The sequence below is a fragment of the Leopardus geoffroyi genome, chromosome C3 (genome assembly GCF_018350155.1).
Source record: "Leopardus geoffroyi isolate Oge1 chromosome C3, O.geoffroyi_Oge1_pat1.0, whole genome shotgun sequence".
Lineage (NCBI taxonomy): Eukaryota > Metazoa > Chordata > Mammalia > Carnivora > Felidae > Leopardus > Leopardus geoffroyi.
The window spans coordinates 45,701,049-45,721,072 of NC_059338.1; the positions used below are offsets into that span (position 1 = coordinate 45,701,049).

Here is a 20,024-nt window from a genome sequence, read left to right on the forward strand (position 1 = left end):
CTTTTCCTAGAAGATCACAGACAAAATTACCCTCTGTTGTGGAGTACCGATGTTATACAGATACGCTCACGTTTGATGGTGAATAGCCAAAAACCCACAGTGTGTAAATCACTGGAGGTTCACGGATTTAAATGGCTTCTGCTATCCTGAGAGAAAGATGAACTCTTGAAACAAGAGTTCATTTGGGGGCCATCTGTTTTATCTGTCATCCCACATCCCTCTGCATCTGGGAAGAACAGCGGGCCAGCCCGTGCGAGTCTTTATTCCTTGCCCCAGCCTAGGCTTTGAATTATTGCTGCACATCAAGATCCTTGCACACACACCGGCACTTGTTAAATAGGTTGAGAACAGCCCTGACTTTCATTTCGGGGGTGTGTTTTGGGAGCCAATTATAACGCCTCTTGAATATTTTGTAAAGGTAATGTTGTATAAATACAAAGCAGTGCCATTATTGAGATGGTCTAAATACAGAGCAGTGCCACGACTGAGGCAGCGTGCTTATGGATATACTTGCATTTTAAGATTTGAGAGTGTTTCTTTCCCACATGGCTAGTATACTGGGAATAGGAAATCAGATCAGACTAAAAGCCAAAGAAGTGCTTCTCAAATATAGGTTGGTAGTGAATTTTATTAATTCAATTGAATTCAATCTCACAATATTTGTTATGGGTGGAATAGATTTAGTTATTTTTAATCATGTTCTTCTCTCTGTCACTGCTAGGGCCTTGTGCAAACTTCATGTCTCAGTAACTACAGATGTCTTTTATAAATAGAATGCACTGAAGTTAGTTGACCTGGGCATGTGAACAGTGTCTGTGATTATACTACGGCAGCTCTTTGACACTAGAATCTTCTGTTCTTTGAGTCTCTTCCTATTTTTAGTAACTCCTAAAAACACCTAAAAATCACATATGAGTTGCACATAATTTTCAAAAATAGTTAATAGCTGTTTTTAAAACTCCCGCCTCTTTTCACGACAGTGTTCCAAAATCTTTGGCGGTTTCACCTTACAGTCTGATATCTTTGCAAGGATTTTTGTCTTTGTGAAGTAACCAGCTGTGAAGGGTCTCAAGCAAAACTAACATTTCTGTGATGACAGTTTATGCTGCTGTTTAATTGTCGATTCTCATCTTGTCTTCTATGTGTCTGTTTGTGTTTTTCAGGAAAAAAGTGCCAGTTCAAATGTAAGACTTAAAACTAATAAAGAGATTCCAGGATTAGTTCATCAACCCAGAGCAAAGTAAGTTCTAGTTCCTTTTTTCCTTATATTGTTTTTAAAGCTAATAATATTTTCAGAGTGAGCTGAGTTTTGCCTGCCAGATAATCAAGATGTATTATAAAGCTTCAGTGATTGAGACACGGTGATTTGGTCTAATGGAACAGAGCAGAGAGTGCCAAAAAAGACCCACAATAACTGACAGAACAGACATGTCAAATCAGTTAGAAGAAAATAAAAGGAAATATCTTTATGACTATGGGGTAGGGAAGAATTTTGAAAAAGTCACAAAAGATGCAGATCTTTGAAGAAAAATGATTAATATGACTGCATTAAAATTAAGAACTTCTTTTTATCAAAATTTGCTGTAGGAGAGTAGAAGGAAGTGATGGAATATATTTACCACGCATATAATTGACAACGGTTGGGTTTCCAGAATATGTAAAGTAACTCTATAAATCAATAAGTAAAAAACAGAGAGCTCATAGAAAAAGAAGCTAAAGATATGAACAACCATTTTACTGAAGAGGAAACATGAATAGCTAATGTCTAGGAAGAAATACCATTTCACACCACAAGATTGGCAAAAAATTTAGAAGTCTGACAATACAAATGGTTGACCAGGATGTTGAACAATAGGCCTCTTTACCCTAGTGGAAGTATAAACTGGTACAATTACTTTGGAAAAGTTTGTAGTTTCTAAGAAAATTGTACCTGGGCATACCTTGCCCACCAGCGATTCCCCCTCTCAGGTATATACCCTAGAAAAACTTGTACATGGGTGCTGGAAGACCTAGTTGACCTGGAGAATTCTGCATATCAGTGAAAATGAATGACTTAGAGATGCACCTGTCAAGATGGAAGAAGGTCATGAATGTAAGGTTGCACGGGAAGGGAAGTAAGTGGTAGTCCCTGCCTGCTATAGTTTTATTTGCATAAAGTTCAAAAACAAGCCGAATGAATCAACCTATTATATATGTCTGTGATAAAACAATAAAGACAAGCAAGGAAATGAAAAGGCATTAAACTTGGAAGCATGGTTCTTTCTCACTGGATGGAAGACAATGGGACCAGGGGTTCTGTTTCTTAATCTGAGTGGTGATGATATGGGTGTTCCTTTAACTATTGTTATGTAAAACTGTACAAATAACATATGTTTTCTATGTGTTATGAATTGCACAATTAAAAAATTAAAGAGAATAATGGGTATTTTTCTAGATTGTTCTAGAACCGAATCTACCTTGGCGAAAATGCACTTTGTGTGACACTCAAGCTATCTCTCCTTTCCTTCAAAGAGGCTCCATTTTCCCAGAGCTACAAATCTGTTTTGTGGTATTCCATCTAAATATGAACAAATTCCCTGAGGGTGCTGATCAGACTGGTGGCACAGTCACCCCCACCCTAAAATAAATTCACGTATGTAATAGTAGTTCCATAAATCCATGCCATAAGCAGAAGAAGTTGTGTTATGTCTGATTCTTCCTAGGAAATCGAGACAAAAATAACCTAGTTCATAATCACTTTACCCTGGCTCGGTGTCTGTGGAGGTGCTGCAGGTGGTTAGGCCTCTTCAGGGGGTGGTGATGAGCTCAAGGATTTAATTTTTTTACTTTCAAAGGAAACTGGACATTTTAAAATCCACTTGTCATCTGTAATGTCAGTGGAATAGTAAAGCCGATTTTTGAACTGTTGGGTACACATTATGTCATAATCACAACCTTCCTGTCCACTTCACTGATAATCACTTTTATCAACACTAATTGTATCTGCCTTGGAGAGACAGCAGATATCTCATGATACAACCAAGTCATGTTTTCATCCAAGCCATTCAATATATGCTATTTTTAAATGTTTCCCATATCTTTGAGTTCTAAGAAGAGACTATAAGAAGGAGAATTTCTTTTTCCCTTTAGTATGAATACTTATTTAATTTAGACATACTGAAGCAGCCTCCTTTGTAAACTGTTATGTGCTGAAGCTTTCAGAGAAATTGACTAAATTGGCTTGTGTGTTTACATTAAAATTAGGAAGAAAATCCTCTGTTATTTGTGTGTGTGTGTGTGTGTGTGCGTTTTAAACTATGAGTCAGAACCTGGGTTACTGGAATTCAACTACAAAATCTTTCTGGAAGGCCACAAGAAGTTTTACTTTTCCTCCTTGCTGACACAGGTGATTAAGAAACTATTATTTATTATGCAGTGTATACATAAGATAATGAGTTTCTTTTCCCCAGAAGTGGAACGACAACCCCATACCTGATAACAGGAGATTTATTAATAATAAAGGTAGATGGTCTTCACATCTTCATCTGAGGTACTATGCAGAGCACATTCTTACTGACTTTGGGATCTCAGGAGAGTGATCTAATGTCATCAGGCTTCAGTTTTCTCAGAGAAAAATAGAGGAGAATCATTGTCTCTTATAGAGCTAGAGATATTTATAAATGAAATAATGTATGACCCAGTGCCAGTCACAGTATCTGATGCTGGTAAGAATGCCTTAACAGTTAGAAACAACCCAAATGCCCTATGGGGCGCCCGAGTGGCTCAGTCAGTTGAGCTTCCGGCTCTTGGTTTCAACTCAGGTCATGACCTCAACGGTTTGTGAGTCCTGCATTGGGCTCTGCACTGAGAGTACAGAACATGCTTGGGATTCTCTCATTCCCTCTCTCTCTCTGCCCCTCCCCCCATCAATAAAATAAACTTTATTTCAAAAAAAAAAGAAAAGAAATAACCCAAATGCCCTTTTACAGGAAATTGGGTAAATGAACCCCACTGCCTTCATACAGTGAAATATTAGTTAAAACTCACAACACTAGAGGGACCGAGGAATATAATAATAGGAGAAAAGAGTAAATCCTGAAAGATTACAGAAAGCATGATGCACTCTTCGTAAAGTTAAAAACAACTAAATAAATCATCTGCTTTTTAGAGCACACGTAGAGGCAGTAAAGCTATACAAAGGGGAAGTAAGGGGATGTTGGTTCCCTTGAATTGAGGAAACACACATGGGTAGGAAGTAAATTAGCTCTAGGTTGTTGTCAAGGTCCTCGCATTCGTTTTTTACTTTGGCTTCATGAGTGCATATTATGCTATTTAAAAAAAGTATATTCGACTAAATAAAAGTAGCTGTGCATGACTATAAGCAAGGGTGTGTCATAATGTGAGGATTAGGATTAAGCCACTTGCCCGAGATCCAATTGAGCAATGATGATGATGATTTTGAAGAAATAACTATTCAGGCCAAGATTTGCCAGGAACCCACTGAGTAATTGCATTTCATTTTTGCAGGTGAAGTATTAGGGAGTTAGGACCTTGTCTTCTGATACTTTTGTGGCTTGGGCTTTTATTATTGGAACCTTTTTTTAAGTCCCTAAAAATGAAAGCCATATATCTTTCAGCTCAAACCCTCATCTTGCCCACCCTCTTCATTCCTTTGATTACTTGTCTTTAAGATTCCATACTGTTATCATCCCTAGTCTCATGAAACTGAGAAATCACAGACAGAAGAGTCTTTGACGATTCAAGGTTAACTCACAAGAGCTCTGCCAGCACCAACTGGGGGCATGGGAAGTGCTCCAGGAAAACGTTGTGCTTTCCGCGACTGAGTTTATTAGAAAGAAATAGGAATTACTGAAATTGTTAAGTTTGATTAGTTAAATCAAGTACCAGCATACAGACTTTTCTAAAAGACTTTTAGATCTAATTAATCTTGGCATCAAATACTCACTTTGTAAGTGGATTCATAAACAGTCTAATTATCCCTTTCTAATACCTTGAGGAAAGACAGGCCGGTGTGCTTTTTTCTCCCGCACCATTCACAGCCACCAAATTGTGCAGCAGAAAGGGCTTAAGAATCCAGTTATTACTTAAGGACTGGTTCTCACAGCGCAGTTTAGAGGTAAAAACTAATATTAATGCCATTGTGTTGATAGAGTTTCCACGTGAAAAGAGAGCATCCGTGTTTATCCCGGTAGGAGACCGCTGAGACGGATCATTTATTTCATCAGAGTGAAAATGCCATCTCTGTCCCTGTTGAAGGGATTTCAGGGCTTGCCTGTGAAACGAACCCACAGAGAACAGCAGAGTAAACCTCGCGCTTTCAGGTCACACCGTACTTAAGGTGATGTATACACAGCAAGGACCTCTTGGTGCCATTGGCTCCAAGCGGCCGTGTCTGCCACACTCCCAGGGATGGCGGAGTTTATCTGAAAGAGCTCATTTGGTGCATCGGGGTCTGATAATAAATAAGTCACCTTTCCATTCATCTTTCTGGCTAACACAGCCCACATACTATATTTCAAGGTGGCGAGAAGTCAGTCCGTCTGCTGGGAGACACTTCTTGGTAGGTTTTGAAATGAGACAGAGGCAGGCCGGGATGTTCTTGCTCTTAGACAAAGAGAAAGCAGGCCACATTCCTGTATCAGTGGGGTGTGATGGTAGAGATGCACCGACGGAAGGCCAGTTGCCTGCGTTTGGGTAGAATTGTTTCAAGGCACACCTGAAAATGAAAATGGTATTTTACTTCTCAACCATTATACCCTCTACCCCAGAGTGAGGTTACTGTTTGGTTCAGGATTCAGGTAGGGTTGAAAACACCCTGTCTTGACTAATTAATTCTGGGTTGAGTAGCTTTTGTTCAGTTTGCTTTAATCAAGGAATGCCTTTTCTTTTTTTTAATGGTTAGAAAGTAGGTAAACTACACAAAACTGGAACCACTAAGGTTTTTGTGCTTGCTTACTATACATGCATCTTGAGGTCCTCACTGTTACCTTTGGCATCAAGCTCCTATTATGGACCCTGAGCTCTGCATTCCTGATCCTAGGGATCTTGTCAGTCTAATATGTATATGTCTGAGTACTAACTAAGCACCCCTGTTTTCATGTTTTGATATTTCAATAAAGGAGTTAATGGAAGTTAGTAACAATCATCCAACGTTAGTGCCAGAAGGGACTACACTTCACCATGCTAACAAACTGAACTGCCTCGTGAGGGGTCACGAATCACATGAATTGAAATAGGGACCACTCAGTCAATTGACTAAATATTTCCCTTCCATTATACGCAAAGCAATATATGTAAAAAACTCTAACCTAAAAATTTCCACAATGGACATCTGATCCTAAAAATGCCATTTTTATGAGGTCTCTTGGAATCTCCCAGGGAAACTAATGTGTGTGTGTGTGTGTGTGGTCATCCATATTAAGATATATGTGTGTATATGCGTGCATATGTGTATGTGGTTATCTATTAAGATGTATCTATGTCTATATGTCTACATGCCTTTCTATCTGGGACCCAGAGCTGTCCAGCAACCTCATCTGCTGAAAGTTTGGCCAGGAACAGGGAGGATGCCCAGAACATGTCTGAGCAGCCACATTGCCAGAATATGCCTGTTCACCACTCACAGGAAGCCCCCCAGGCTCTCCCTCAGATCCTGTTGGCACCACCTTTGGACACAACTCTAATGGATTTGGGTGTGCTAAGCATGGGGCAGAAGCAGCTGCTGGGAAGAAAACTGAAAGAGAACCAATACCTTCTTTGACCAGAAGAAATGAGAGCGGTTCAAAGCAGGCAGAGAACAAAAGCCTATAGTTTAAGGCCACTTTGCTTAAGGAGAGCCAGCTCTCCCCATCTCAAGAGGCTCCAGGGAGTGTTCCCGTATCACAGAGAGAGATTGTGGTTTAAGGCCTTGGGAGTGGCTGCTAGTCATTAAGTGAAAGTCAAATAATGTTTGTGATAGATCCTCTATTAAAGTTTAGAAGGTTTGCATTCAAAATGGCTCAAATGAAAAATGTTTTGGCACTTAAAGAAGTAAAACCACGGGGAATCTGGGAAAACTCAGGTAGGCAAAATGGCTTCTCCACCCAGCCAGAGAAGGAAAGGAGGCTGTTTAATATATTCTCATGCTCCCAGATTCTGGCCTGCCTTTCTAGCCTGCAACAAGAGAAGGCCTGTTTCTGAAACAGGACATATACCTCACTTGAATTATCAAGGACAGGAAAAATGACATGATATAGAAGTGAAAGTGGATTGCTGGTATAAGATAGTTTGTCATTTTCCTCTTGTATCAGAGCTAATGTCCTCGTGCCCCCAGATTTTAAATCTTGCTTTTACACACAGGGGAAAACCTCCTTCAAGCCCCATTATCTGTCATTGGAGGCCTGAAGGGTGTGGGGTCCCTTGTGCCATTCTCTGCGGCCCCTAAAGGAGGAGGCATAGTGCTAAGGGGTATGTCAGGTGGGCTGTCCCCTACACCGAGACTTGAAGGGAAGGAGCTATTCCAGAGCCACCCCTCCCCCCACCCCCAGCCACTGCAACAAGTAAGCACTAACAGTGAGAGAAGCTCGTTGTGTGATGTGTCTCTTAGCCCAGAATCCTGAACCTCCTTGGACCACCTACACCTATTTCCTGTCATTAAGACCATGTTGCCTCCAAGACGTTTTCCTCCCCACGCACTTCCCATCTGTGATTCTTCTCTGTTCTCCTTACCTTCTTCTGTTTTGTCTCCCCCCGCCCCAAACTGTGTCCATCTGACTAAGTAGGCTGTTAAATAGCATTAGACAAGCAAGCACACAGAGCAAGCGCTACTCAGATATGCTTCCTGACGCACTCCCACATCCCAGTGGAATTGCACTTCCCAAAAGGTGCATTGGCCGTCACCACTGCACAAAGCATTCAGGGACAATGTCAAGTTCTTTGCCTGTTTGCCACCAGCCCACACCTCTATGCTCAGCTGAATACCATGCTAAATACCAGTCTTTATAAAATACACATTTCACCATAACAACTTGGATATATTTTCTTTTTCCAGTTACACACAGTGTGAAATATGCCATGTACTGCTTGGCTACGCCTTTTTTTTTTTTTAACAAATGTGTATCTGAAGAAATCATTTGGCACACACCTCCCAGTAACATCACTATAAATAACATGTACGTTGAAAAGAAATTGTATTCCTTAAATCATAGGAACTCGTAGACTTTTATGCAACACATTTAGAGGATTACTGTAATGGCATTTATCCTTAATATGACTTCAGACTATCTCTGTGGAAAAGTCGGCAATAAATAAATGTCTGCCTCAAAGTCTAGGGACTCAGCGTTTTTCATTCGAGGGAGCTGGGTTTAAGAAAACATTGCAATACACACTTAACTACTCTCTGGTTTTTTTTTAGCATGCACATCTCTGAAAGCCAACAAGAATTCTTCAGAATGCTGGATGAAAAAATTGAAAAGGTAAGAAGTAAAAATAAATTCCTTGTTTCAAGGGAAATATGCTAACTGCCTCATGAGTTAAGGTAATAATGTTCTGGTTTCTGTGTTGCAAAGCTGTTCCTGTAAGAGTATGGGTAGAGAGTTAAAAGAAGCCCCCTCCCCCTGCCACACACACAAAATGTGACTGTGAGAATGTTTAACGTATACGAGAGCATCCAAGATTCTCGGCTGTTGACCATTAATTAATTAAAGTGTGTAGGGCCAGATAGGGTCTAGCAGTGCTAGTAAGAGCCTTTGCCTAGAGACAGAACATTGCTCTCAGTGCACATTGTCTGCACGTGATGCCTTGCTCTCGCTTCAGACTGCAGGCAAGAAGGTTCTTAGTACCTGCCAGAACTTAAGGAATGTCTGCTGTATACCTGACACTGCTCTGAGTTCTCCTACAAACATCGCAAACCTGTTACAGTCAATACCGACCTCAGGGACATGGCTGAGACAGGTTTTATCTTCCTTTTACAGACAAGGAAACTAAGGCTCATAATATTTGAATAACTTACCAAGGTTTGCAAGGCTGGTAGTGGTCCAGTTGGAATTTCAGCCCACATCTGCCTCACTCCAAAGCCGAGACTCCCAAGTTGCTTCTCTAGGAGTGTGTACGTTTTACAATGACAAGAAGATCTGTGTGGAAAATTGAACCCATACTTAGGATCTCAGAGTGCCATATGCTAATCAACTGAATGAAGTATGGAAGATGGTAACAATTAAAGGCTTACTTGCAGACTTGCAGAATTTAAATGCATCACCGCAGGGGGTGAATTTAAATACTGAAGTTATAAATCTGAGTATTGTCATTTGAAAACCTTGTTCTGAAGAAGAGTACAATCCTAAATTCAGAACATAGCACAACTGTGGTTAAGGCGTCATGGGCCAGTTTTGCCTTTGAATTTTTTCCATGTTTATTTTTATTTTTTACATTTTGTGGCCCTTTTATCTGAGCATTTGTTCACAAATTCCTAAGTTATGATACATATCACTCAATGGAAAATAATGAAGAAGGGCTTAAATTCACCAGTATTTCAGCAGCAGACCCCATTCTGAAATGGACCTCCTTAAAGAATAATTGTATAATTTTCTAATGCACCATTACAAGACCAGCAGATGTTACCAATGTGAAAGGTAGAGATGGGTGATGAATTAAAATGGTACTTTAATGCATAGTATCACTTGGCTATACATAAATACTGATTTGCATGTAATTTTTTTTATTATTTGTGAAATCCTGGCTCACATATGACTTTTTAGATTGAAAACTTCATCTGGGAATAATTACCAAGTTTCATGTATTGGTTCAAAACCTGTTCAAGGTGTCAATAGCATTTGTTTTAATGAAGAAAAGCATAAAATAAATATTTCATTCCCACTGTAATGGTGAAGATCTTTTCTTTCTCAGTTCATTTGGATTTTTTTCCTCCACTAGCTTTTTGGCAATAAAAAGATCTTAGTAGTCAGAGTTAGTCTGTAAAAACCAAAACCTGAATAGTAAGTTATCTTTTTAAACAAAATTTACAAACCCTGACAAGGCATTTAAGATGATCTAATCCCTTTCTGGTGTGTTTCCATAATAGAAATTCTACCTCCTTGCACTCACAACTGGAATTCATTGTTTCCATCTGAAATCCGATTTCCCTTTTTCCTTTTGCATCCAGGGTAATGACGTGTCTAACACAACAAAAGCAAAGTGCATAACTTGATCATTTGTTGGATAGAACCGTCCCTGGACAAAGGAACATTTGTAGACTCAACATAAACAGTATTCTCCCTATAAAATACATTTATATCTGAAGAAGAGCTTTTATATAACCTGTGACATGCACCCAGTTCTAGATGTCTAGTGGAATTTTCTGTCTGCTCTGAACCAAGCTTTCCTGTTTCTTCCCTCTTATCTAAAATTCACCCTTCTGAATATTGTGAACATGCTGTTCCATGTACTATTTGACCATTGAGCCTCCAAAGTTAAAATGTTCCTCCTTAATATATGCGTTTGACTTAATACAATCCTCACCATATTTTATATAGCCCAAATTGGAAGTTGGGTTCTTACAAATTATTCTCCTGACTTTTCACCATTGTTAGGTATTTCTTTGGTACAAGTTAACATGGGGACAACTAACTGTACATGCAACTCAGATCTGTTCTGTAGGTTTCCTAGGGCTGATTTAAAAAAACAAAAAAAACCTCAGAGCTTCATGCTGAAAATTGGAGTCATTCTAAGAGAGCTTGAGTTTTGAGATTTAATCTCCCTCAAAATGTCCAGAAATTGCTTTTTCTTCCTTAAACTGATAAGAAGTAAAATTGACTGAATGTGGGGAGATTTAAACCTGCTCTTCCTTGATTCTTCTTTTGTATTTATTGAATGTCTGCAAGATGTGGTTTCAATTTACCCTTCGACTCTTGACACCAAAAGAAATCTCTGCTCTCTCAAGATAGATGTAAAAGTACCATTAGAATAAAGAAACTAGGGACGCGTCTGGGTGGCCCAGTTGGTTGAGCCTCCAGCTTAGGCTCCGGGCATAATCTTGTGGTTCATGAGTTCAAGCCCCACATCGGTCTCCACTCTGATGGTACAGAGCCTGCTTGGGATTTTCGCTGTCTCCTTTCTCTCTGCCCCTTCCCCGCTCATGTCTTCTCTCTCTTAAGATGAATAAATAAACTTTAAAAAATAAACTAGGACTATTAGGTGGTATAATATTTCTAGTGAAACTTAAATTTGGACTGCTCTCATTCAGAGGTGATCATGGTGCCGAGCGAGGTGCAGTTTACCTTTGCACCGCAGCTGGACCAGCATTTTCTAAGTAGTGGTGGCAAAGAAAAGAAAGTTGTAAAAATACATTTAAAAAAGCTAACTTGGGACACCTGGGTGGCTCAGTCGGTTAAGCATCCAACTTGAGCTTAGGTCGTGATCTCATCGTGCCTTGAGTTCAAGCTGAACCCACATCTGACTCTCTGCCATCAGCACACAATTGTCACTATGAGCCAGGTCCTCCTGTTCTGAACACAGGTGTCTGTGGGGTCAGTTATTAAAACTTGAGGTCCGTTAACCAGGCAATCAGGACAGCTTCTTGGACACTTGGTACCATTTCAGGTGCTCTGGTGGTGTGTAGGAGGCCAGGATGCTGAGCTCCATCTGGAGATAACCAAGGGAGAGCTTTTGACAGAGAGCAGGGAGAGTTCCAAAGAGCTCTGTTTGATTGATTTACTTTTGCATTTCCTTTTTGGAGAGTAAAAACCCTCTGAAACAACAGGGGCACCTCATTTGTTTTTACCTCATTATTTTTTACACGGATATCTAACTGATTCCATTGGAATCTATAGTTGTTTTGCCTGACAGTTCACAGACTCCTGAACCTTATGTGAAGTGGTGACATTTGTCTAATTTTGCAACTTAGAGAAAATGACAGTTTACTGCAGAGCAAGGTAATGATTTTAAATTCTAGTTTTTCATTGTATTTAGAGGAGAAAGAAGGTATCTAGATTACTAAAAGTTGGCCCCATGGAGGAGATTCTGAGTATACTACCAAATACAGATCACATAAGATTTTAAGATATGCTTTCTTCTATACATTTGGGTTTAATTGTTAGAAGCAAAACAAGTAAATACATGTATTCATAGGAATTATAGTATCTTCTCTAGGCAAAAAGAAGTATATATATTTGCTTTATGAGGATATAAGAATAGCTGATGACCAAGGAGTCTGTTCCCTCCCCCCCCACCCGCGAGACACCTCTGGGTGTCTATATAATATATATATATATACACACACACATATATATATATATATATATATATATATATATATATATAATTTATTTATTTTGACAGAGAGAGAGAGAGAGTGGGGGAAGGGCAGAGAGAGGGAGAGAGAGAGAAAATCCCAAGCAGGCCCTGCACTGTCCGTGCAGACCCAGATGCGGGCTCAGACTCACAAACCATGGGTTTGTGACCTAAGCTGAAGTCGGACGCTTAACCGACTGAGCCACCCAGGCACACTAACACCTTTATATTAAATAAAGAATATCTCAGTACAGTACCACATGCATCTGGTTAGTTTTTCTCAAGCAAAATTATAAACTTTGTTGGTGGTGAGTATCTTTTTGGAATCTGGTAAAAGTGATAAAGAGTCTCCCTATAAAAATGTACATTAGTGGTGCCTGGGTGGCTCAGTTGGTTAAGCATCAGACTCTTGATTTCGACTCAGGTCATGATCTCACAGTTGGTGAGACTGAGCCCCATGTTGGGCTCTGTGCTGGCAGCATGGAGCCTGCTTGGGAGTCTGGCTCTCCCCGTCCCCTACTCACACACACACACTCGCTCTCTCCTCTCTCTCTCAGAATAAACGTCTTTTTTTTAATGCACGTGATATCATATACACTAATTTCTTAAGTCAAATGTCAGAGTTGTGTAGTTCCCTGGAGCCTATCCTGGGCCCCAGGCCAAGAACCTGTGGATTTCTTTATGATGCATATGATTGATGTGCTTCCCTCAAATCCGGGGCCCATTTGCACCCTTGAACCTTATCAGCAATGATCCATATAGACGTCTGGTTTTAAAGATTAGAAGACTAGGGCTCCTAGGTCGCTCAGTCAGTTGAGCATCCAACTTTGGATCAGGTCATGATCTCACAGTTTGTGAGTTCGAGCCCCACATCAGGCTCTGGGTGGACAGCTCAGACCCTGGAGCCTGCTTCAGGTTCTGTATCTCCCTCTCTCTGCCCCTTCCCTGATCATGCTCGCTCTCTCTCTCTCTCTCTCTCTCTCTCTCTCTCAAAATAAATAAACATTAACAAAAATTTTTTTTTAATTTAAAGATTAGAAAACTGAGTGCAGATAATTCCCATGCAAAGCCGTTCTCCTTTTTTTCGTACTTTCCTTCCTTCTTCTCAAAAGTAGCTGAAAGTACTTCACCCCCAAGGCTGAGCCACCAGCATACCTAGTGTGTCGTCTCACTTATTCCTGTGTGAGCTTGAGACTACCACCGTTGACTGGCACTATTCATTGTAGCATTTTAGGGAAATGTCTGAGAAAGAACAGTCTTGGATTTAAAATCAGCTGATTTTAAAAGATGTTCATCTGTAGACCTGTACATCTTTTATTAAAAAGGCATTCACACTTAGAAAATGTTTGCATTCCTGGAGTGGCCTGATTCCCTTGGCCCCAAAACTAACCTAGTTGGTAAGAGAGCAGGTCTGCATTTATCAATTTATTCCAGGGCTCCTCCTCTTAATATTAACATCAGCTCAGTCTGAACCATGTCTTGATCAGAAGGTGTTTGCTTTTCACCCGGTGAAGACAGGGTCGGGCTTGTAATTACAAACTCTGAGTGGACTGTGTGACCTCACAGCTGCTGTAGAATCACATACAATGTTTGAGAGGTGCAGCTGATGACAGGTTTTACTCCTTGGTGGTGGGTTTGAGGGCCTCCTCAGTGCCCACTAGTCGAGAAACATGGGACTGTTGTCTCCAGTCCTCAGGAATGTGGCACAGCCTGCCCGTGCGTGCAGAGGAAATCATAGGGTGTACCTCCCTTCTCGCTTTCACTTCTGGTAACAACCAAGACCCTCAACAGCCCTCAACACTGGCGGAGAGGCCCTTGCTGGCATGTATACTTTGGAAGTGGGCTGGGCTGCCAGTAGCATTTCAGTAAGCAATTTCTTACTCCATGCTAAGCATAGTGTGGCCTTGCTTTTGCTAATAACCAGACCCTTCCTTGTGTTTCCTTTCCCTTCATCCCTCTGCCTCTTCTGCTCTCTCTCCTGTATGTACCTTTCCTCATACATCAGCCAATGTAAAGCTATAATTACAAGGGTAAGGATGTGACTCAGTCCTGCTTTGTTTTTCTCTGTACTGAAGAGTCGTGGTGATGATGTTGGTGTAGGAACCACTGGCAAAGGGTGCGCACGCTCTGGGCTCCCATCCTAGCGCTCCCAGGTAGCTGAGAGTAATAGACGGTGCAGCCAAGGAAGAGAAGGGAGGCGACAGATCTGGAAGACATGCAGTGCACACAGTCTCTGCTCACTTTCTTTTCTCCGGAGGGCTTGATGTTCAGAGAGTTCTTGAGGTGCTGTCGGCCTGGCTCTTTAGGGAGCAGCCGAGGAGTAGAGTTCAGAGTCCAGAACAGCGTAGTACAGGAATGTAAATAAGAACCATTCCATTTTAATGAATGAAGTGTGGCCAGCAGTGCTCTGAACCCCACGGTAATGTGGGGCATGATCCGTGGATGGTGTCATGTTGCTGTGGGTGCAGTACTTAGGCCAGGGGAGGTACCATTCAGAACAGAAAGACGGTGACACTGGTGTGTGTCATTCCCTTGTGCCCATTCGGTTTCTCCTTCCTGTCCTCTTCTCAGGCTGTTTCCCTTCCTCTCCATGGCCCTTCCACTCACTGCGTTCGGCAGCCGCGGGCATTATCCTAGCCCTACAGAGAGTTTGCTGAGAGAGAGGGTGCCAACCTCTATGACTGCTGCTTTTTTGTGTACGAGTCTCTAAAAGGACTCAAAGAATTAAATAGAGAGTTTCCTTAGGATAAGAATTGGGTCCCATTTGTCTTTGTTTCTTCAGAACCTAGCACAGGGCCTGGGACTGAACAGATAACTTACTAATCTTGTTGAATGAGAGAGAGCATGGCACAAATAAGACAAGTGGGCTTAGCAGAAGTGAAACCCTACAAAGGAAGGAGGTGTGGTCAGGCAGACTCCTCCAGCAGAGGGCTCAGCAAGATTGGAAGTGTTCTTAACAAAGAACAGCATAGCAGGTAGACAGCGGGGACAATGCCAAGACCTGGACTGAGAGAGGTCGAGGAATGAAGAGAAAGAACCTGTGCTTCCAACCTGGGCCAGATCTGAGGGCCACCTCTAGTTTTAGCTGTGTGACCCCAGGCTAATTGTTTAACCTTTCTGATCCTCTGGTTCGCCACCAAACAAATTTGCATAATAATACCAACTTGTCTGAGAAATTCAAGATCATTCACCAAAGAGTCTCTAGCAGAGAGTTTGAAATGCGCTCTGTGATCCGTAGCTCTTATTTTGGTTGAAGTTGTTTGTATCCTCATCATCAAGGCTATTTGTTGAAATTGAGGGAGGTTGTGAGGGGGCTAAACCTGAAACTAAAAATGCAGAATTTAACAGCTTGAATCTCCCTTGAGCAAAAGTGCCTGCCTGTGGTAGAGATGTCTCTCCTTCTAGGTAGAGTGTTAGTGCACTCTCCAGTGCACTGACCAGCCTGCCTCCTGTGGTATATACATGTTATGGAATTAGATTCATATGAACATTTTTAGAGCCATTAAATAGCCTCGTGCTAGCTTCTGAGCTGTGATTACAGAATGAGTCAGTGAGTCAGTGGCCTGGGTACAGCTGGATCCCTATATATATTTTTCGTGTCTGGAAGTTTCTTTCTTTTTTAACTCTTACAGATTTTTTTAAAAACTTGCTTTTGCAAATAGTAATACCTGCCACAAAATGCTTGTGATAGCAACAAAAACTACAACAAGTTAGGAAAAGGGGTCTCCCCAGAAATCATTAAAATGGTAAGATTGGCTTCTCTTGATTCATTTGATGAGCATATCTGGGATGTGTTCTCTGGATCCAGAAATGAGTCAGGGGCCAGTAGGAGGTGCATAATTTAAAAGTTGGATTCTTGCCTTTAGGGAACTTCTAGAAGCATAAAATTTCAAGTTAAGAGGAACTTTAGATTGCCCCCAACTCTTTAAAATTCCCACTAGTATTATGAACCCTCTGTAGCAAAGAATGACATATGTCCATTTATATCATTTGGGAAAGAATTATGAAGCATATTATGTTCTGTATATTTCTTGAAAGTTTTATTCTGAGATAATCTTGTCATTTATGGATATTTATTCCTCTCTTTGAAGTTCTGTTGAGTGAAAACATATTCTGTTTCATTCCTAGAGAAGGCATTCTTGGAGCAGGCAATTCTAGATTACCCTCATTTAATCCCATTTCCCTAAACAGATTCAAAAGAGGAATACCAAAATTCTTTAAACTCATATTCCCAAAATTAGTTGCTGGAGGTTTGGAGATATTTAATCATACCCTGCCTCCATTCTGGGTTCTTAACAAACTGAAGATAGGCACAAGGATCCAGGTAATTATCATGGATCAGTGCCCCCCTTATGAATGACCCTCATAATCCCCAAATCCAGACCTTGTAGTGAACTAGGTTGGAATATATTTGCTTTTAAAATTTATTTATTTATTTTGAGAGAGAGAGAGAGAAAGAGAGAGAATCCCAAGTAGGCTTCATGCTATCAGTGCAGACCCTGATGTGGGGCTCAAACCCGCAAACTGTGAGATCATGACCTGAGCCAAAACCAAGAGTCAACCGACTGAGCCACCCAGGCACCCCTAGAATATAATTGTAACACTTAAAACATTGAAAGGATCTGTAGCTGGAATATATAAAGAAGTACAATTAATACACACCAATAAAAACCATCAATTAAACCTCTGGGTCTGCATGCTTGAAATTATTTTTACATCTGTACAATAAAGTTCACTGCAGCATTCTGTGTTTGATAGCAAAAAGAAAGAATGAATGAACTGGAAGCAGCCTAAGTGTCCACCTCTAGAAGAATGAATAGACTGAACTGTAGGAATCTACAGTGCAATATTATACAGCAGTTCAAAAGAAATGAATCAGGTATATACATGGACTGATAGATTTGAAACCATATTATTTTATTTTATTTTATTTTATTTTATTTTATTTTATTTTTTAAATTTACATCCAAGTTAGCATATAGTGCAACAGTGATTTCAGGAGTAGATTCCTTAATGCCCCTTATCCATTTAGCCCATCCCCCCTCCCACAACCCCTCTGGTAACCCTCTGTTTGTTCTCTGTATTTAACAGTCTCTTATGTTTTGTCCCCCTCCCTGTTTTTGGATTATTTTTGCTTCCCTTCCCTTGTGTTCATATGTTCTGTGTCTTAAAGTCCTCATATGAATGAAGTCATATGATATTTGACTTTCTTTGACTGACTAATTTCACTTAGCATAATACCCTCTAGTTCCATCCACGTAGTTGCAAATGGCAAAATTTCACTCTTTTTGATTGCTGAGTAATACTCCATTGTATGTATATACCACATCTTCTTTATCCATTCATCCATCGATGGACATTTGGGCTCTTTCCATGCTTTGGCTATTGTGGGTAGTGCTGCTATAAACATTGGGGTGCATGTGTCCCTTTGAAACAGCATACCTGTACCCCTTGAATAAATACCTAGTAGCGCAATTGCTGGGTCGTAGGGTAGTTCTGTTTTTAATTTTTTGAGGAGCCTCCATACTGTTTTCCAGAGTGGCTGCACCAGTTTGCATTCCCACCAGCAGTGCAAAAGAGATCCTCTTTCTCCACATCCTCGCCAACATCTGTTGTTGCCTGAGTTGTTAATGTTAGCCATTCTGACAGGTGTGAGGTGGTATCTCATTGTGGTATCTCATTTGATTTGTATTTCCCTGATGAGTGATGTTGGGCATTTTTTCATGTGTCGGTTGGCCATCTGGATGTCTTCCTTAGAGAAGTGTCTATTCTTTGCCCATTTCTTCACTGGATTGTTTGTTTTTTGGGTGTTGAGTTTGGTAAGTTCTTTATAGATTTTGGGTACTAACCCTTTATCTGATATGTCATTTGCAAATATCTTCTCCCATTCTGTCGGTTGCCTTTTAGTTTTGCTGATTGTTTCCTTCACTGTGCTGAAGCTTGTTATTTTGATGAGGTCCGAGTAGTTCATTTTTGCTTTTGTTTCCCTTGCCTCCGGAGATGTGTTGAGTAAGAAGTTGCTGCGGCCAAGATCAAAGAGGTTTTTGCCTGCTTTCTCCTCGAGAATTTTGATGGCTTCCTGTCTTATATTGAGGTCTTTCATCCATTTTGAGTTTATTTTTGTGTCTGGTGTAAGAAAGTGGTCCAGGTTCATTCTTCTGCATGTTGCTGTCCAGTTTTCCCAGCACCACTTGCTGAAGAGACTGTCTTTATTCCATTGGATATTCTTTCCTGCTTTGTCAAAGATTAGTTGCCCATATGTTTGTGGGTCCATTTCTGGGTTCTCTATTTTGTTCCATTGATCTGAGTGTCTGTTTTTGTGCCAGTATGAAACCGTATTATTAAGTGAACAGAGGAATATGCAGAATGATGAAAATGGTATGATATGATGCCAATTTAAAAATGTAAAAATAAAGGTGCCTGGGTGGCTCAGTCGGTTAAGCATCTGACTCGTGATTTCATCTTAGGTCATGATATCGCAGTTTGTGGGTTTGAGCCCTGAATCAGGCTCTGTGCTGACATCCCGGAACCTGCTTGGGATTCTCTCTCTGCCCCTCCCCTGCTCACACTCTCTCCCTCAAAAATAAATAAACTTTAACCAAAAAAAAAAGTGAAAATACCGTACGTTGTTTATAGATGGGCATTAAGCAAGTATTTATGAAGCACCAGCTATATACCATGTAGTGATACACACACACACACACACACACACACACGGTGTGTATGCACACATTAGTATGGTATATTTTTACATGATATATTTAAATTTTTTTTTAATTTTTTAACGTTTATTTATTTTTGAGACAGAGAGAGACAGAGCATGAACGGGGGAGGGTCTGAGAGAGAGGGAGACACAGAATCGGAAACAGGCTCCAGGCTCTGAGCTGTCAGCACAGAGCCCGACGCAGGGCTCGAACTCACGGACCGCGAGATCATGACCTGAGCTGAAGTCGGAGGCTTAACCAACTGAGCCACCCAGGTGCCCCTACATGATATATTTATAACTGGAATGTATTTACATCTGTTATATGTTTAAACATACATATACATATAAGGTATAATTTATTTGATATAGTAGGAATATGATATGAACACTAGAGTATCAGAAATGGGCTGGAAGAACACATACTACTCCCATGACCCTGCTTGCCCCTGGGGATGGGGAAGGAGCCCAGGACTGGGTGGCACTTCCATCCAGGAGGGTGGGAGCCAGCAGCAAATGTCACAAAATATCACTGCTTCTTTTTTTTTTAATTTTTTTTAATGTTTTATTTATTTTTGAGACAGAGAGAGACAGAGCATGAGCAGGGGAGGGGCAGAGAGACAGGGAGACACAGAATCCGAAGCAGGCTCCAGGGGTCAGCACAGAGCCTGACGCGGGGCTCGAACCCACAAACCGTGAGATCATGACCTGAGCCGAAGTCGGACGCTCAACCGACTGAGCCACCCAGGCGCCCCAAAATATCACTGCTTCTTATGTCCACATGATAGAAATACAGTGTTTGTTACATTCTTTGTCCTTTAAATTTCTCAAAATGAAGAGAAGCCTATGAAAACAGGAATATGTGACAAAACATGTGGTGGAAAAAAGTCTGATTACATGCTGGTCACTGGCCTTGCTCACATATTCCACTGCATCCCAGCAGAAGAAAAGCTTCAAGAAGCACTAAGATCCAGGCACCAAGCAATGCTCTAAGTCACCTGAAATGCTCCTGGTTTAGACTTCAGTTGACATCACTACTTCCAAGGATTCTGATAGT

The 20,024-nt window shown here is 40.8% G+C and overlaps 1 protein-coding gene across 1 annotated transcript in view; it reads left to right on the forward strand.

The window, feature by feature from the left end:
- CC3H1orf21 (chromosome C3 C1orf21 homolog) overlaps nucleotides 1-20,024 on the forward strand; it is a 229,076-nt gene that overhangs the window by 196,801 nt on the left and 12,251 nt on the right. Inside the window, exons 4-5 of the mRNA XM_045452664.1 lie at nucleotides 1,164-1,240; nucleotides 8,393-8,453. Of these exons, the coding sequence (XP_045308620.1) occupies nucleotides 1,164-1,240; nucleotides 8,393-8,453 (138 nt within the window). The remainder of the gene's footprint in view (nucleotides 1-1,163; nucleotides 1,241-8,392; nucleotides 8,454-20,024) is intronic.